The sequence below is a fragment of the Marmota monax genome, unplaced genomic scaffold, assembly GCF_021218885.2.
Source record: "Marmota monax isolate L192 unplaced genomic scaffold, Marmota_monax_Labrador192_F-V1.1 WCK01_AAM20220418_F8-fsc00218, whole genome shotgun sequence".
NCBI lineage: Eukaryota > Metazoa > Chordata > Mammalia > Rodentia > Sciuridae > Marmota > Marmota monax.
The window spans coordinates 268,175-287,024 of NW_026694764.1; the positions used below are offsets into that span (position 1 = coordinate 268,175).

General features: G+C 41.9%; 1 protein-coding gene across 2 annotated transcripts; it reads right to left on the reverse strand.

Annotated features, from left to right (window-relative positions):
* Positions 1–1,065: 1,065 nt before the first annotated feature.
* Positions 1,066–4,286, reverse strand: LOC131423424 (endogenous retrovirus group K member 113 Gag polyprotein-like). 2 transcript variants are annotated; one of them, XR_009225004.1, is made up of 2 exons: positions 3,937–4,286; positions 1,066–2,191 (listed from the first exon to the last, which is right to left on the reverse strand). XR_009225004.1 is itself a non-coding variant. In XM_058572788.1 (2 exons), exon 1 carries the CDS (start codon positions 3,855–3,857, stop codon positions 2,817–2,819), a length of 1,041 nt encoding a protein of 346 aa, XP_058428771.1. In that variant the 5' UTR covers positions 3,858–3,930; the 3' UTR covers positions 1,066–2,191; positions 2,763–2,816. The 2 variants fall into 2 exon arrangements, 1 of the variants encoding a protein (XP_058428771.1); XM_058572788.1 differs by lacking the exon at positions 3,937–4,286 and adding an exon at positions 2,763–3,930.
* Between the last annotated feature and the right edge of the window lie 14,564 nt (positions 4,287–18,850).

The window sequence follows — 18,850 nt, forward strand, 5'->3', positions numbered from 1 at the left end:
CCAACCACATGTCCTACTACTGAGCTACATCCCCAGCCCTTTATTATTTTTTTTTAATATTTATTTTTTAGTTGTAGTTGGACACAATACCTTTATTCCATTCATTTAGTTTTATGTGGTGCTGAGGATTGAACCCAGGGCCCCGTGCATGCTAAGCAAGTGCTCTACCGCTGAGCCACAATGCCAGCCCTTTATTTTTTATTTTGAGAAAAGGTCTGTGGTGCCAAGCCTGGCCTTGAACTCAAGTCCTGCTGCCTCAGCCTCCTGACCCGCTGTCACAGGTATGCTCCATTGCACCCTGGCAAGAATAAGTTTAATCTGGTGGTGGCATGTAGCATAAAGTGTGAAGTGGCATAGGGAAAGAGCTACAAGAAATTAGTAGGGAGGCTGAGAACATCTTCCACATGGAATGTAATTAGGAATTAAATGGGAGAAGAAAGAGAAAGGATTGATAGATTCAGGAGCCATTGAAGGAAAACTCAAGAAGACTTGAGGTCTAGTTCAGTGCAGAAGGACTAGAATTTCTCACCCTAGGTGACCTGGTGGGTGACATTTTTCAATTATAAGGATGAGGAAATCTAAGAGAGATAAATTTGGGAAATATTATGAGGTCATGTGATGTAGGCTGAATCTGAGTTACAACCTAGATATTTGTGTAAGTATATCCTTCAGGTAGTTGGATTTGGATCTCTAGGCATTTGCCAGTGACTATTGGCAGAGGCAATAGTTCCTGGGAGGGTAGACTTCCTTTGGGAAAAGTCACAGGAAGAAAAAAAAATCGGGTTGGATCTAAGGAAATCTCACAATCCACATCACAGCATTTGTGAACATATTCTTTCACACTCCACTATGTCCTAGCTCACCAGACCTTCCAATACCACTCCTCTTCCCACTACTGAAGGCATTTATAGCTAAGGAGCATTTGCTGTAAATCCTAAGAACCACTCTCTGAGGTAGATTTTACAAACCCATTTTATACAGGACAAAACTGAGACCCAGAGAAAGCAATCAGTTCATTGAATGTTGTCGCGACCCCTTGCCCGCAAGGAAGACGCAACTCAGGAATCTTCTTTCAGCAGTTTATTCAGGCCCTTGATATTTCTTCTTCTCCCTCTTGGATGCCCCTCCCAGCCTTAATAAAGCATCCCAAGCCCCAATGCAAAGCTGCCGCGTGGAGCTTTCTCACAGGGTGGTGAAAAATCATGTGCCAACTTTCCCAGATAAGGAGTTGTTTGTCACAGACCACAGCGGAGCCAGCGTCATCTTGTAATGGCGACCATAATCTGCAGAAACGGCAGAAGCGGCTCACCACAGTTCCCCCTTTCTGTTTTCTTAAAACAATACAGGCAAGAGTAGAGGTCCTATCCCACTGTGCAGAAGTGGCTGCATAGTATGGCTCAGTCCTAAGGAGGGCCCTTCCCCAGATCTGAGGCCATATCAGCCGACGCCTTTTTTCGTGGGGTGGGGCGTGGACGCGTCGAACCCGCATGCAATAGGACATGCTCTCCTTGAGGTCCACATCAAGGATCACTCAAGTGCAGTGCCTTGCCTCGCATCCTGTATCGTGACGATGGTGGACGAAGGGGGATAGCTGAGGCTGAACTGTGGCTGTTTATAACGACAAACAAGTTGACAGCACCCTGAAAGAAAGGCACGAACTTCAAGGCGATAGAAAAGCACTAGTGTGGAAACCCATCTGCGTGCAATGGCAGTAAGACCGGCAGAGTGCAAGGGCTTTCCAACACTAAGAGAATAACAAGGAAAGTCATGTCGATCCCAGTGCAATGTTATAATAACTTGGGGTGTAACGACCATGACAAAGGTTTACTGCTTAAGATGCGCAAGCCAGACTTGAGGCGAGTTGCCATTTTCTAAAGCTGCAAGAGCTTGTATGATCATAGCCTTTTCTTGTGCATGGCGAGTTTTAAGGTGGCAGAGAAGCCACAAACAAAGTACAACACCGAAGCAACACATTGCACCAAAAATGCCTACTCCCACCCACTCTTTGAAGAAGGAAAAAGCAGAAGATATCCAATCGGTGAATTGACCCAAAGTCACGGGATCGACACGGGTACTGTTCAAGACAGCTATCTGGGTTAGTTGAGACTGGATCATGTTTTCTGCTTCCATGGACCAGGTTCCGGATGGATACTCTCCGATGATGCGGGAGGCATTTCTGGAATCATTAAATCTGACAGAGGTTATACATAAATGTGCACGTTGATCAATACAACCCAAATGTACTAGGTCAGACAATTCCTCAACTTGAGCTTGAAGCAGATCTATCCTTTGATTAGCAGCCAAAATCCCAGATAGAATGTGTTGATTAATTCTACTTTGAGATTCAAGTATGGTGGATGTTTGTTGAATAACCTGATTAATAGTGGCAGCAGTTTGTACCTGGCTGGCCATGGCTACTCCAGCTATAACTGCTGCAGCAGCAGATACCGCCACAGCTGTCACTATGGCTGCCGTAATTCCAAAATCTCTACGGGCTCTAATCAGTTCAACAATAGGAAATGACTCTGGATCCGCAGTAACCGGGATCGGGACAAAAGTTGGAATTTTTATAATCACTGCCATAGGCCAGGATCCATTCCAACACTCAGACAAATAACAGGTAATATTAGAGCAATTAAGCATCCCCTGTAATGTAACATTAGCCAAAAGAAACAGGAACGGAGATTGGAGATGGACTGCTGCGGAGGGTAATGTAGCATTAGATAATTGTGAATTATTTGCAGAAATTTTAAGCCTCCTACCTCGCTCCGAGTCTTGGGTACTTCCAGAAACATTAAACAGCCAACTTTGGACTCCTAATATTTCCCTGGGGAAACACAAGCGCGGACTAGACTAGCCCAATCTGAGGGAGTCATGCAAAATCTAGTAAGTCCCTCCACCTGAGTGAGAGTGAAAGCGGCATCTATGCCATAAGTGCGGACAGATTCTGCCAAGGTTTTAATTATCTTAAAGTCTAAAGGCTCATGATATCTTCCCCTGTTATTGTCCTGAAATACAGGGTATGCAAGTCCCATATCTGTATTAACTGTCCTCCAAACTTGTGCATGAAAAGATCTCCCGGAACCTTGGCTCCCCCCCACATACGGAGGTGGGGCAATCGGCACCATATCTTCTTCTAGATATTCTACCTCCTCCTCCTCAGAGTTTTGTTGACCGATGTTAACTCCCTTCCCCTTCTTACAGTAGGCCTGTGTGCCCTGTGTCTCCTTTTTCTTCTTTTTCATTTTTATCTTATGTAGTTGTTGTAACAATATATCAAGGTCCTCAGAACTCTCTGAGTCGCTTGTGTTCTCAGGCGTTTTTAATTCGGTCAAGTCTGGGTAGAGCCTTCTCCTATTTTTATCTTCAGGCTCTTTTGCCTTCTCACTACTGTTACTTTTAATACTCTCTGCCACTTCACTACATGATCCTTCAGATTTTTCCTCATGCAATTGCTCAAGAATAGCTTGACCCTCTCTCACAGCTTCCTGGCATTTACCATCTGTAAGGCAACCACGGACCATTTTCCAAAGGGGTATCACCCCACCCTCTAATATGCCCTGCTCAGAAGCAAAGTCAAGATCTTTGCCTAATTTATCCCAACTAGGCACAGTAAGGCTGCCCGAAAATGCAAACCACGGTGCAGCGATATCTATCTTCTGTAAAAATCTCTGTAAAGTACTATGTTTCACTTCCAGTCCCTTGGAACGTAACAGGCCATCTAGGGCCAGGAGAAGCGGACTTGAAGATGCGGCACCCATGACACAACAACAAAGGAAGCACAAAAAACAGAAAGCGAAAGTAGAAGCGAAAGTACACAGTGCAGCTGCAATAAAATGTAAGGCTCTCTCTTTCATTACAGAGGAGCTGTCCCGCTTTGGTCGCGGATCCCACTTACTAGGGACTAACCCCGCTTTGATTGCGGATCCCACTTACCTGGGACTAACCGGTGCACCACCCCTGACTGCTGAAAGTTCTGGTTCCCGGGTCTCGGCACCACTTGTCGTGACCCCTTGCCCGCAAGGAAGACGCAACTCAGGAATCTTCTTTCAGCAGTTTATTCAGGCCCTTGATATTTCTTCTTCTCCCTCTTGGATGCCCCTCCCAGCCTTAATAAAGCATCCCAAGCCCCAATGCAAAGCTGCCGCGTGGAGCTTTCTCACAGGGTGGTGAAAAATCATGTGCCAACTTTCCCAGATAAGGAGTTGTTTGTCACAGACCACAGCGGAGCCAGCGTCATCTTGTAATGGCGACCATAATCTGCAGAAACGGCAGAAGCGGCTCACCACAAATGTGAAGTAATGTAGCCCTGGCCTTCAATCTAGGGCCTCCTGATTCCCATTCAGAAAAGCACCTACCATATGTCAAAGTTTATGGGGAATATTTAATAGTGAACCCAATCCTTAAGGAACCTGCAATATGGACAGAGATAAGGTAGGCACATAAATAATGATAAATCGAGGGAGAACCCAACAATGCTCCAGGATAGGTAGATATAAGGTCTTCCTATAGTCCAAAGGGCTGACGACACCATAGGCAGCTTCCATAGGAGGTGAAGACCTTGAGGATCTGGGCTGGGGTGGAGGGTTCACACTATCAACTGACTCTTGTCCCACAGGTGCTGATCCCAGGGATTGTAGCGATTCTGGCAGCAGCTGGACATCTTTCCTGGGTGAGATCCAAATTAAGAGGAGATTCAGCCAGGCATGTGTGCTCACATGTAATTCCAGTGACTTGGGAGGTTGAGGCAGGAGGATCTCAAGTTCAAGGCCAGCCTCAGCAATTTAGCAGGATCTTCTCTCATTTATCAGAAATAAAAAGGGCTGTGGATCTATCTCAATGGTATATTAAATGGGTTCAATCCCCAGTGTACCCCCATAGCCCACCCCCACAAAAAAAGGAGAGAGAAATTGAGAATTGGGTCTCTGAACCAGTCTCTCACATGGCCATAGTGCCCTCTACAGAATTTTTAACCACCATGAGTCTCCACTGGCTCTTGGTTTTGCCTAATTCTAAGGCCCAGGTTTATTTATTTATTTTTAAATGTAGTCTCAGGCACTTTGTTACAGGACTGTGTCCCCAGTTCCAGAAATGTATTTTTAACTGGGCTGCAGAGGAGCTTTTCAAAGTCAGCCTATGAGTGGGGAGGGGCCACCCTATTCAGCCCACCTTCCACACCCCATCCAGGTGCTGCATTCTGTGTTCTCCTCAGCCCTTGGAATGCTTGGTTACCTCCCATGTCCTGCACAGGCTGTGGATAGGGGGTTCCCTCTGGTGGAATGGGCTGGCGGGGAAATAAAGACTAAGAGAAATAAAATGGTGAAATAACCACAGAACACAGAAAGTAGTTTCAAAGCACAGGCAGGATAGGCAAGCTGACCAGACGGATCTAGCTTCTAATACACAAAGGAGCACATGTCTGCTTTATTTAATCAGAAGACATCAAAAAAATTATATAGAATGTTCTTCACCAAAACAGGTAATAAGTGAGAGCAGGCAGGCTGCTCAGTTCCTAATGAGTTACACTCATCTCTGGTGCAAATGTGGGGGAACTTTCTAGCAGAGTGGAGGGGAAGGTCACATGCATTGGGTGGTCTGTCATGATGGGAGAGCCACGGGAAGATTCCAATGCTAGACCTATTCCCTCCCTGACTTCCATGCCAAGAGAAGCCCTCATGTATTTCACAGATGGCTTCCTGCATACTCCCCTTTTTTACTTTGCAAATTTAAACTATGAGTTGTTGTTTTGGTTCCCAGATTCTTGTTCTGAGGGCACAACAATCTATTATTACAATACAAAAGAGAATTAGTAGCAAACATATCATTCCAATAATATACCATGCAGAATATTTCAGCATGTTTCCAGGATTAAAGCCATTCTGTACTTGAAGTATTTGATCACCTAGAGATGTAGGATCTATAAGATCAATTTTGCTTTTTTAAATATCCTGGATGTGATGATGTAATGCCATAAGATCCAGGCTATTATTATTGATAAGCCATATATGCATTAGATGCTTTTTAACTTTTTCCAATTCTACTGGGAAGCATTATATTTGGCTGCAGTGACACAGACATATTTATAGTCAGCATCACATTTAAGCCTTTCCTTAAACTCGAGAGTGGAAAGCTCATTACCAATATTTATAACAATAGCTTCTAAGGCATTCAAGTTAGTTTCAATCTTTTTATCAATATCTATTTGATTATGGAGGACTTTGAAATTATTCTGAGCAAAATTATTAAGAAAATTTGCATGTTAAATATTTTGGTCCCATGAAAGAAGGACTAGTATAAGCTGTGACTGTAGAAGTGATGAATGAAATTAAAGCAGCCACTTCAAGAATTATGAGACAAAGAATTTGCTTGGGTCTGTTAACTGAGCATGCATCTGTTGATCTGAAAACTTGAACATGAGCATCAGCATACCATGGTTCTGAAATGTTGGCTGGTAGTAAGACAAAGGAGGGTTGGTGAAGAATTAGTTTCTTTCCCTCTGTTAAATCTAGTGATGAAGTTAAGTTAGATTGCATTTTTTACACGCTGCAAGATATTTATCATCCTTCTTCTTAAGTCTTACATTTCTAGGAGATTGCACACAGGCTCATAGGCCATAGCAGGAACCCTCTTTGCAATTCCTGCCTACAAAGTCAGGCATCGGGCCATCAGTATAATGTAGGAAGTCTGAGGCTGCAAGTAAGCACCAAAGATCTTTTTGGATACTACCTCACTGAAGGTTAGAATATTACCAGGTGTCATGGCATCCTTACATAACTGTCTTTTAACAATTCTTGGAGACCAGTCTAAGATATACCTACTATTTCTAGAAACTTTGAGTTGTACTGACAAGACATTTATATATTCCATCCATTTAGGAAAGGTACAAAATTCTATTACAGAATAATTAGGACAGTAAGGTATTGGTGAACATTCTACAGAAATGACTGGCTTGATGTGAGAAAGTCCCATTTTAATAACTGTTTGGACATACGGCCTTGAGTCCCAGGGGCCAGTACAATTGGCTAGTGTAGCCCCCCCCCCCCATGCTGTCTTTTCTCAAAAGATACCCTGAGCCAGCCAGCATGCTTATCATGGGACCAAAATATAGGTAGTTGTCCACTGTAACTAGTATAATTAAATCCGGTCACATGGATGGGTATAATATGGGTGTCTGCAAAACCACCCATCATATGATTATCATTAGTGTATACTGGGGTATATTCTCCAGTCCACATCACTGGGTGTACTAAAGGTGGATCTGGAAAATATATTCAATAGGTTTCTCCACGGACCTCACTTACCAGACAGCTCAATAGAGTTATCATGGCCACAAACATTGTGGCTGGAGACTTAGTTTCTCCTTTTTGTTGAACTATCTGTTCACCTGTTGCATCAGATTCTTCAGTTGTTTTTGCAATGGTAGTTTGGACATTCGGTCTCTCTGGGACTTCTTCATCTTTCTCCTCCCTTCTACTTTCCTCTTTCTGCTGGGGTTTATGACTGACATCTCTTGATCAATCTTCAGTCATTTGAAGCTTGGCTCGAGATCCTCCATATCAGATGGCATGTTAAAGTACCCAAATAGGACAAAAGGCACCTTCTGGGAAAACATAAGTATTCCCTCTACCCCACATTATCACTGGATCTGGTCCTTTCCATTGTCATGTTTGTAAATCTTTCCACAAAACTAGGCCCAAGGGACCTGTTGCAGTGGAAGACATATATCTCTCAGCAGCAGTGTGACGTTCAGAGTCACAATTTTAAAAATTTAAAACAAAGCAGGATTAAGATTATTTTGTGATCTTATTTCCCCCTTTTTTGTTTTTTGTAATAGTAGCTTAATAGATCAATAAGCTTGTTCTACAATGGCTTGACCTTGAGGCTTATAAGAAATACCTGTTTTATGATCAATATAAAATTGATGGCAAAACTGCTGTAAAGAAGGACTAGTATAAGCTAGAGCATTATCAGTTTTAATATATTGGGTATTTTCTTTTACAGGGGCAGTGGCAAATATAGATCTAAAGTATCAAGAATAATATGGATGTAACGTTTGCCAAACTGAGGGAAGTGTGTTGCATCCATTTGCCATAACTGATTTTGTTATAAACCATGGGGATTAACTGCAGTTGGTGAAGATAGAATATGTGTAACACATTGTGGACACTGGCAAACAATTTGAAGAGCTTGTTCCCTAGTAATATTAAATTTTTTATGTAAACTAGAAGATTTCTGAGGATGCAAAGAATGCAAGGCTTGTGCACAACCATATAAAGACATTTGTTACAGACAGAAACAAGTCTATCAATCTTATCATTACCTGATGCTAAAGGGCCTGGATGATTAAAATGTGCTCTGATATGACCAACGAAACAAGGATGTTGATGCATTTGAATTGTCTTTTGTAAAGTATGAAACAAATAAAATAACTCTTGTGATGCTGTATTTCCAATAGTTGATGTCTCAATATTTTTTGTAATTCCAACTGCATATGCACTATCACTATAAACATTGACTGTCTCATTAGTAAAATGAAGTAAAGCACAGATGAGAGCTTCAAGTTCTGCTTGTTGGGAAAAGTATAAACGGCAGCCATACCCCAGAGAAAAAACCCCAACATGGTGCCTTCTTCCTACCTTCTTCTTTTCTGCAGTGGCGCGAAAAGTTCCCGCCCGTGTGAACTCTCCCGCCGGCGCCAATTTCAAATCTCGCTGGCGAGGAACCTTAGCCCCAATGAGAACTAATTCCTGGGCTCCGGAGCTGATATCTGAAAGAACTTGCCAATAAATGGGTTGCCTGCCATTTATCTAAACCCTACCATCTCCCCCTTAGTTCTATATAAGCACACTGCTTTTTGCAATAAAATTGGAATTCTCCCGGCGAAGTGTCTTTGCGTGGGGAATTCTTTCACCGCTCATTGTGCAGAAGTATATGATGTCTATATTATCTCCATATGAGCGTGACTAAAGAAACCCACTTGAGCCATCAGTAAATACTGTTATTGCTCCAACTATTGGTTGAGCATGTATGATTTTGGGAAAAATAAATGTAGTTACAAAAGCAAACTGAATAACCTTATCATGAGGGTAATGGCTTACTATTTGACCAGGAAAATTAGCAAAAGCTATTTGCCAAGTATTGGAAGATTGCCAGAGCCAACCATGCTGTTGAGTAGAAAAAGAAGTAACAATAATATTAGGCTCTGACTCAACCAATTGTAAAACTAGTGTTCTTCCTTTAATAACTGAGCAATAAAATCATAGAATGGAGCCAACAACTTTTGAGGAGAATGAGTTACGGGAAGTCATTCAATAATTTTCAATGACGGCCATATTGCTCCTGTAAGGGTATGAACAGTGGGAAATGTTAATAAATATATAGGCTCCTGTGGATTAATTCTAGAAGGCTGAGAAGTCTTAATGGCAGATTCAACTTTTGTCAAGGAAGTCCTTGCTTTTGCCACAAGTTGATGAGGAGAAGTTGGAAAAGGATCTCCCTGTAAAATTTAAAATAAAGGACTCAAATCTGCAGTGATTAGTTTTAAACGTGGTCATAGTGTTACCGCTGATTACCAGTGACAAGTTCTTGCTTCCCCCTATGCTGAAGTACAACACCAGAGAAGCATGCCAAGGCAAATGTAGAGTGGAAAGTGGAAGGCTTTATTAAAAAAATAGTAGAAAAGACTTCCTCCTGGAAGACGAAGGGGACCCTAAAGGCAGAATCCGTGGAAAGGGGAGGTCTTCCCTTTTTTATATCTAAGGTCTTCTTTTAGTCTTCCCACATTTCTGTCCTTTGTTTCCCTCTATCCTTCAGTGATGGAGGTGGGAAGGTCAAAAGGTGGGAGATAGGTAGGCTGATGGGGTGGGGAGGAGTAATCTGGGCAGGAAGGGCCTGGGGTGGTTTGATTAGCACCTCCCTGTTTGCTGGGAGCTACTTCTTTAACAGTTCTTTAGGATAGATTCTGGGCCTTGGGGACATTAACATTTTAATTTCCCCAGGTGTTGTTCTGGTTTCCCGGACTCCATTCTTGATGTGGTCTCCATTTTCCTTATTGTACTCGATATTGGACCCGATTTAACTAACTACACTAATTACCTATCTTTAAATCTGGCTTCAATAGCCAATTAATATCACCTAGTAATTTTGAAAGTCATTAGGAGTATGTAAACCATCAACTCTTATTTGTAGATTTGTGGACAAATCATGTGTCCTTGGGTTAAATTGCCTAAATATTGAAAAGGAGAAGCTTTTATAACTTTTCAGGTGCTATGCATAAACTCATTGCAGTAAGTGAAGTTTCTAATTGAGAAAAACTTTTTAAAAGTACGTCTGAACTAGCATGAGCCAAAAGAATATCATCCATGTAATGAATTACATATGCATCAGGGAATTGTTCTTGTATTGGAGCTATAGCCTATGCTACAAAATTTTGACCTAATGTTAGACTATCAGTCGGTCATTCCTTGGGGTAATACCTTCCAGCAAAATCTTTTAACTGGCTCTTTGAAATTTATAGCTGGGATGCTAAAAGCAAGTCTATTACGATCATCTGGATGCAATGGTATAGTGAGAAAGCAATCTTTCAAATCTATTACTATTAATTGATAATCAAGAGGGATAGCTGTAGAAGAAGGAAACCCAGACTGTAAGGCTCCCATTGGTTTCATAGTACAGTTAATAGCTCTGAGATCTTGTAACAATCTCTGTTAGCCAGATGTTTTCTTTACCACAAAAATTGAAGTATTCCAAGGACTAAGAATACATTTGATATGACCAGCTTGAAGATGTTTTTGGAATAGGATATTGTCTATTTGGAGTTTTTCCTCTGTAAGGAGGCTTTGGTCAACACAGAAAATATAATCTGACAGCCAATTAATTTTCTTTGCTGTTTTCTGGGCCAGAAAAGAAATCAATGCCTCCATTAAAATTTTTGGTTGGATGAACTAGATAATTTAAATTGTCTTTATTGAGAAGACTGAGTCATAGGTAAATAGCCTTTTTGTTGATTCCCCCCCCCCTTTTTTTGGCACTAGGGATTAAACTCAGAGGCACTGGACCATGGAGCCTCATCCCCAGTCCTATTTTGTACTCTATTTAGATAAGACAGGGTCTCACTGAGTCCCAGTGCCTCACCTTTGCTGAGACTAGCTTTGAACTCCTGATTCTCCTGTCTCAGCCTCCTGAGCCACTGGGATTACAGACAGGTGCCACCACACCCAGCCTTGTTGATTTCCTTTTAATCCATTAGTGAAAATAGATTCTTGATTAAGCATTTGAGATGACACCATGGAATTAGGAGTTATTAATAATACTCCTAGACTACTCAAAATATCTCACCCCTTTAAATTTACCGGCAAAGTGTCAAGGACATAAGGTTTAAAAAGTCCTGTATTGCCATCCTTATCTCCCCATTGGAGGTATATGAGCACTCTGAACTGGCTGAGAGATCTGTCCAATCCCTTCTAGACTGGAAGGTGCAGTATGCAAAGACCAATTTGGGGGCCAAAATCTGCCAAATATGACTGATTTATCTGCTCCTGTATCTATTATGCCCTTGAAAATTTTATAGTTACTTTTAGGGTCCAATAGAAGGTGCTTAACTAATTGAGCCCAATAAGTTCTGTATGGGGACTTGGAAGTCTGAATTTCTCCATGTCTGTTCTCTTGCAGAACAGCAAGGCAAGAAAATTATTTATACAATTGTATCTTTTTGGAGAAAGTTGAATAATGGAATTTGTTTGAACAGTAATCTTAATTTCCCCATTAAAATTTACATTTGGAACACCAGTCATTCCCCTTTTGAGTTATATGGCTTCTTCCCAATATTAAACCTATTGTATCTGGTGGCAATGGTTCATAAGTTCCTGTAGGAACTAGCTGTGGACCCATCTCTGGAGTCAGTATGAATTCTGAGGCCCGGCAGAGCTCCAAGTTCCCAGTTCCTGAGCGTAAAATGTCCCGATGTATCATGAGACTGAACCTGTGCATAAGGAGGATGGTCTAGAATGAATGATTGATGACCTGGAGCCAATAGCTGTTGCCCTTCTGGAGCCAGTTGTAATGCCCTCATTGTTTGGGGGGGGGGCAAAGCTGGCCCCGAATCCAGTTTCCCTGCTGCATAAATGGAGGCATCCATTTATGACATGCTGTTCACAGCATTCCCACACCATGGCAAGGGCAGAAACCCAGTGCCATGGGTTTCTCTCAGCCAGTTTGGAGTGCTCATATACCTTCAATGGGGAGATAAGGATGGCAATACAGGACTTTTTAAAGCTTATGACTGCAGTCTCTCACCATGTGCCTTACTTTTCCACAATTAAAACACTGCCTTTGGTAATGATTTCCTCTAACGGGGCTCATAGAACCTGTTTTAATGCAGTAGGCATGGTTAAACCTTGAGATTAGGCCTGTCCTACATCTGCCCCAAAAGTGGATATAATCTGAAATGGATCCCTTTTTATGATGTGATTGAATTACCTCCTGGAAAACTTCGTTAGCATTTTCAAAAACTAGCTGCTTAACTAATATCTCAGAGGCATTTGGGCCTCTGACCAAGTGCTTCACAGCTTGGTTTAAATGCACTACAAAATCTAAAAAACTCTTCTGGTCCCTGCCAGATCTGACTAAAATCTAGTTTTTTTTCTCCCTTAGTGGGTAATTCTCTCCATACCATTTGATACATGCATTCATCTGATTATAATCTTGTAAACCATACTTTAACTGTTGTTCCAAATCAGTAAATGGTCACATCCCAGTCAATATGTCTACTGTAATTATTTCCATGCCTTCTATTAGTTTCTGCCTGCTTAGAGCAGAAATCCATCCAGTTAGACTCCACAGCAGATCATCGCCTCCCAAAAGGCATGCTTTCACTAGTGTTACCCAGCCATGAGGTGGCTAAGCCTCCTTACACACTGATTCTATCAGGCTTTGAACAAAAGGTGAGTTCAGGCCATATGTGGGGCAAGCAAATTTTAATTCTTTAATGTTTTAAAAGAAATGGAAGTATGAACTCGTCCACATTGGTTTTGCTCATCTAACTGCTCAAAATTGGAAGTAATTTAAATTCGGAGATATCTTTTCCCTCCTGTAATGCAATTCTGAGGCCACGTTGCAATGGAGACAGGTTTGTGGCAGCCATGTTTGAGGCTGTGAGCCTTAGCCTTCCCCCCTGCCTTTTTTGTGCTATGAGCCATGAATTGCTCTGGCTGTGCCCACAGAGTGTTTCCCTCACTCCATTTTGCTATGAATTAAGCATGCTTTGGTTCTACCCTAAGTCTGTCTCTCTGACTTTCCCGAGCTACAGATGGGGTGTGACTTTGTTCCACCCTTAACCTTTCTCCCTATATTTAGTGTGTTAGGTTACCTGTAGACAAAGAAGTCCCAGGAGCTGGGAAATCCTGTTTGCTAGGCCTGAGACTTTTAATTTCATCTCTAAAGCCTGTAAATCTCCTGAAGACCCTCAGCTGATGTCTTGTTTCAAATATAAACAAATCTCTATTATAGTCCAAATTGTTTCTACATTTTCAATTGTACTTCTAGGCAGGTCAGCTGAGAAACATCCTTCATGTAGCTCCCTGCCCAGTCTTTCCTCAAATATGTAAATCAAGCAATTCCTCTTCACAAAACGACGGGCAGATTTCCCTAATCATTTTTAAGAACTGAGTGACCTGGGATCTTTTTATATCTTTTCCCTTTTGTTTTATTATTGTCTTCAGAATTGAAAAATAAATTTCTTTCTCTGAAGACAAGGAGTTCCCCCTGCTTAATGTCCCACAATAAAGAACTTCCTCTCTCCTCTTTCTCTCAATATACTAATCCACAATATGCTAATCCATGCATGAGCTTTTCCTGTGAGGGCCAAATACCCACTGGTTAACTTTTAATTCCATACGATGAGAATCCTTGTTCCAGATGCCAGTTAAAACCCACGTCCTGTGTGGGTGGTGTAAAGGGGGTTCCCTCCAGTGGAATGGGCTGGCTGGGAAATAAAGACTAAGAGAAATAAAATGATGAAATAACCACAGAACACAGAAAGTAGTTTCAAAGCAAGCAGGACAGGCAAGCTGACCAGACGGATCCAGCTTCTAACACTCAAAAGAGCCCATATCTGCTTTATTTAAATCAGAAGATATCAAAGAAATTCTATAGAATGTTCTTCACCAAAACAGGTTATACGTGGGAGCAGGTAGACTGCTCAGTTCCTAACGGGTTACACCCATCTCTGGTGCAACTATGGGGGGACTTTCTGGCAGAATGGAAGAGAGGGTCACATGCATTGGGTGGTCTGTCACCACAGGAGAGCCACAGCCAGACCTATTTCCTCCCTGACTTCCATGCCAAGAAAAGGTCTTCATGTATTTCACAGATGGCTTCTTGGATTTGGTGCCATGAACTGCCTCTCTTGGAAGTGGACTTAAATGTTCAATGAATGGCAAATCGGCCTACCACTTCCAAGAAACCTTGTAAGGGCTAGCCTATATTTTGATTCCCATTCTCTGCATCTCCCCATTCCCATGGCTGGGAAACCTGGGTGCTGAGCTTTCCTCCACATAGGCTTAAGTATCCCCTTGTAAATTCCATTCTGCACATGCAGGGGGACTGAGGTGGGGGTAGGGCACCACATTAACCCCTTCACTCTCTTGACCCTGCCTATCCATGGAGGCACTTACATGAGCAGCTGTGAATACTGGAATTTATGCAAGGAGCCACCCAATGAGGTGCCCTGAAATGTAATACTTTTCTCATTTCTGGTGGTTGCCTCATGCCTGGAGATAGTGCTGTGAGGCATACACCTGGTGAACCCTATTATTTTACCATTTGTCTGAAAGCACATGAAAGAGAATAAAAAATGATAAACTGGAGGGGGCAATACTTTATTTTTAGTTGTTGATGGAACTTTATTTTATTTATTTATATGCTGTGGTGAGATTTGAACCCAGGGCCTCATACGTGCCAGGCAACTGCTCTACCACTGAGCCACAGCCCAGCCCCACAGTCTGGACTCTTATCTCTCCAAATAAAAATGAATTTTTACAGCTTTTACCTTTTACAGTGTCCCCCATGAGTTAAAAGTTTTAACCTACGTAACTAGATCCTGACTGTCTGAAGGGCATACCCACAAGTTCCATTGATGGAATCACCTTAATTGTACCCTCTGTAACCAGTGGCCTTTTTGCATCTAGAAAATGAGTCCCCACGGGAGCGCCAAGTCCTCAATGTTGCAGTAATTCACTTGCAGGTCAGCATGGGGAAAGAAAGAAGAAGCAGAGCAAGCAAAGCAGCAGCAGGAAAAAAGGTCCTTTATTGTGTACAAGCAATCTTTTTATAGTATTGTGAACAAAGAAGGCAGCCTTCCAACATCAATAAATCAGATCTTTCAGCTAATTAAACATAGCATACAGAAGTTTTACTTTCTAATCAGAAGTGACCCGCTTCTCATGGCTAATCTACTTTCGGCCCAGAGTATGTTGAGCTCTGCTCTTTGTTAAGAACAGATAATAAAATTTTTCTCAGTGCCCTCCTAGCCCACTTGGCAGAACATCCCGTTTGCAGGCAAGTCCTCCCAAGGACAGCAGACACCTTGTTTTCAAGCATGTCCGCTGTTACCTATCTATACCTTGACAGAATATCCCGTTTGCAGGCAGACTCCATCAAGGGCAGTAACACAGTCACATCTGATTCTCTACACTCGAAAAACAATAAAGTTGTGCATCTTCTGGAGGAAAAATGTTGGCCAGTCATCATGAAGATCTGGGTTTTGTATGGTTTATCCAAACCTTGTCCTGGGAAAAGCTACTTGCTGGGAGCCATTAGCCAAGTAGGTATGACAATTTCCTTGCCAGCGTACCCCATGTTGCTGACATGTTGCAGTGACATTGAATGTAAGTGACCTTGCTCAAGGACCAAGGCAGATTAGGGTGTTCCCGGTTTTAAGATAATCATGTTTAGGGCGTTCCCGGTTTAGGTTCCAGGTTTAAGGTTTAAGATTATTCCTGCTGGGAATAGGGCGTATCCTGCTGCCTGAGTTCCCCTTGAGTTCTCACGGGATTCAGACAGTATATTTTGGAGATAGAAGCCCAGTGGAGGTGGATTTGGGCAGAGAACGTGAATTTGGGCAGAGAACGTGGATTTGGGAAGAGAACGTGGATTTCCCCAGAACGTGATTGTAGACGGCTTGTGTGAGTTCGGGAATAAAGAGTTGCTGTTTGAATCTACAAGCTGTGTGGTGGCTCGTGATTGTGTGCCCAGCCAGACTGTGGCATTTGTGCCCAGCCAGACTGCGGCAGCTACTATTGCAGGCAAGGTAATAGAAGAGTGGGGCAGGAGGACAGGTAAATAACCAAATCCTTCATTCCAGACTCTGAAAGGGAATAATGAGTTGGGGCCATGTCATCATATCTGGCTACCTCCTGCTGGAGTGGGCAGAGTAGGGGATCCCATGTCAGAAATCAGGAAGAATATAAGGAGGTAAGAGGTATTTTAGGCTCTTACATAGTCCTACATCAACATTTTATTAATTGTTTGACCACCTAGAGAAACTTCTGTTAGAAAATTTAAAGTAATCTTTACTCTTATTTGTTTACCTAAGTTAGATTGAACTTCATTTTTAATCATGTGAACTAAAGTTATTTGGATCCATTTTTCTTTTAAATTTTAATTTATGATGCTCATTTATCTATATGCCAATTTTGATATCATGTGCATGACATATGGACACCTGCACATATGCAGACATGACAATACACAGGTGTGCATGCATACACGAAACAAAGAAAGACCTTGTATCTTTTTGTAGGCAGATTTCCACTGCAATGCTACAGATGTTTATTAAAATCTATTAGTTTGAGAGATAACCCTTGTAAATTGGCCTCTGAACAAAGCAGAGTGTAAAAAAAAAAAAAAACAAGAGAGATGGAAAAAATAGGACTGCTCAGAAAAACATATTAATCTAGGTGCACAGGATGAAAATGTGAATTCAACATAAAACCAGGAGTTCAAAAATATAGAATTTTTAAAAAATTAGGGGGGAAAATAAAATGGCCAATAATTACTCTAATAAAGCAGCATGCAGTTTATTTTGGGGCTCATATTAGTCAGTTCAGATATTGAAAGATTGAAAGAAACCTCTGAAATATTTGGATAAAAATTCTCAAGGAAAAGAAGACAATGGCTTGGATTTAAAGTGGCACTTTTTTTCCCCCTCTGGTTCCAAGTCCTGTAAGCTGGAAAGGCATACACCATTGACATTTCAATGTAAGATTTCCTGAGATCTGGCAGAAGCCAAGGGAATCCACTGTTTGAGTTACACCTCATGCCTAGAGCATTTGAACCATTTTTATTCCCCAGTTGCTAATCAGGCCAGGCTTGCAGAAAACTATTAGGCATCTCCTTTATCTAAGCTGTGATCATCTCATTCCCTACTATTACTTTTGAGGGTGAGGCTTCCCTTTGAACAAAAATAAAGAGAACAGAAATATGGGAACCTTTGCTGAGAAAAATGTTTCTTTGGCTAGGGGACAACTTCCCGATCCCAGAGTGGTCATAAGTCCCCTTACCCCTTTTTGTTTTGTTTTGTTTTTTTGTTTAATGTAGTTGTAGATGGATGGCATGCCTTTATTTATTTAATGTGGTGCTAATGATGAAACCCAGTGCCTCACACATGCCAGGCAAGTGCTCTGCCACTGAGCTACAGTTCCATCCCCTGAGTTTTTGTCTTTCCTTCCATGTACTCTGGCTGGGGCCTCACTCAGAATGGAGTATATTAACTTTCTAATAACTATTTCAATTTAAAAGAGGGCATTTGTATAAGCACAAAATAATGGATGCAGACCTCAACAGATCCAGGGAAGTCATTTATTGTTCTTCGAGAACTCATTTTCTAGATGCAAAAAAAGGCCATCCATTACAGAGGGTATTTTGGTTTTATAGGGTAAAATTAGGGTGATTCCATCATTGGAACTTGTGGGTACACCCTTCAGACATTCAGGGGCTAGTTATGTAGATTAAAACTTTTAACTCAGCGGGGAGCAGCTGTAAAAGGTTAAAACTATAAAAACTGATTTTTATTTGGAGAGATAAGAGTCCAGATTGTGGAGCTGGGGTTGTGGCTCAGCGGTAGAGCATGTGCCTGGCATGTGTGAGGCCCTGGGTTCAAATCTCAGCACTGCATATAAATCATCAATGGCGGTATCAGTGCAGGACCCTGGATTATCCAAAAGGCAAAGGGTCTTGGCAGGGCATTTCGAAAAGAGACTGGAATTGGTCTTAACTTCTCTGAGGAAAAGAAGGCCCAGGTTGCATGTGGGACCAAAAATGACATAAAGTGGCCTCTGAGTTGGAGTTCTCATGAAGAGAGAGGAAAAAAAATGGAGTTTCATTGGAATGGGGAGGGGTAAAAATAACCTAGAAAACATCCCGTTCCCAGTTAGGGAACCAAATGAAAGCACCTGAAAGAGAATACAAAAAGAAACAGAAAAATGGAGGGAGACCTCATGGACCAGTGATGCTTTATTCAACACTGGAGAGGCACATCTTTGGGGGCAAAATGGCAGAGGCAGGTCATCATGAGGGTCTGGGTGTTTTTTGTTGTTGTTGTTGTTGAAACCTGAGAACATTTTAATTTTGCACAAAAATCTCTCAATTTGACATAACATAGCCAACATTAGAAACCCCCGTGTTGCCAAAAAAAAAAAAAAAAACCCTCACCAAATGAAAGTTAATAAAAGTGTGTCCATCTATGCCCATTACACCAACAGTGTCCATGATACTAGTTGATAGTGGGGTGTCTCATATCAAAGGAACCATCATCCAGGCCTGTGGGAGAAGCCATCTTTTCAGACCTATATCT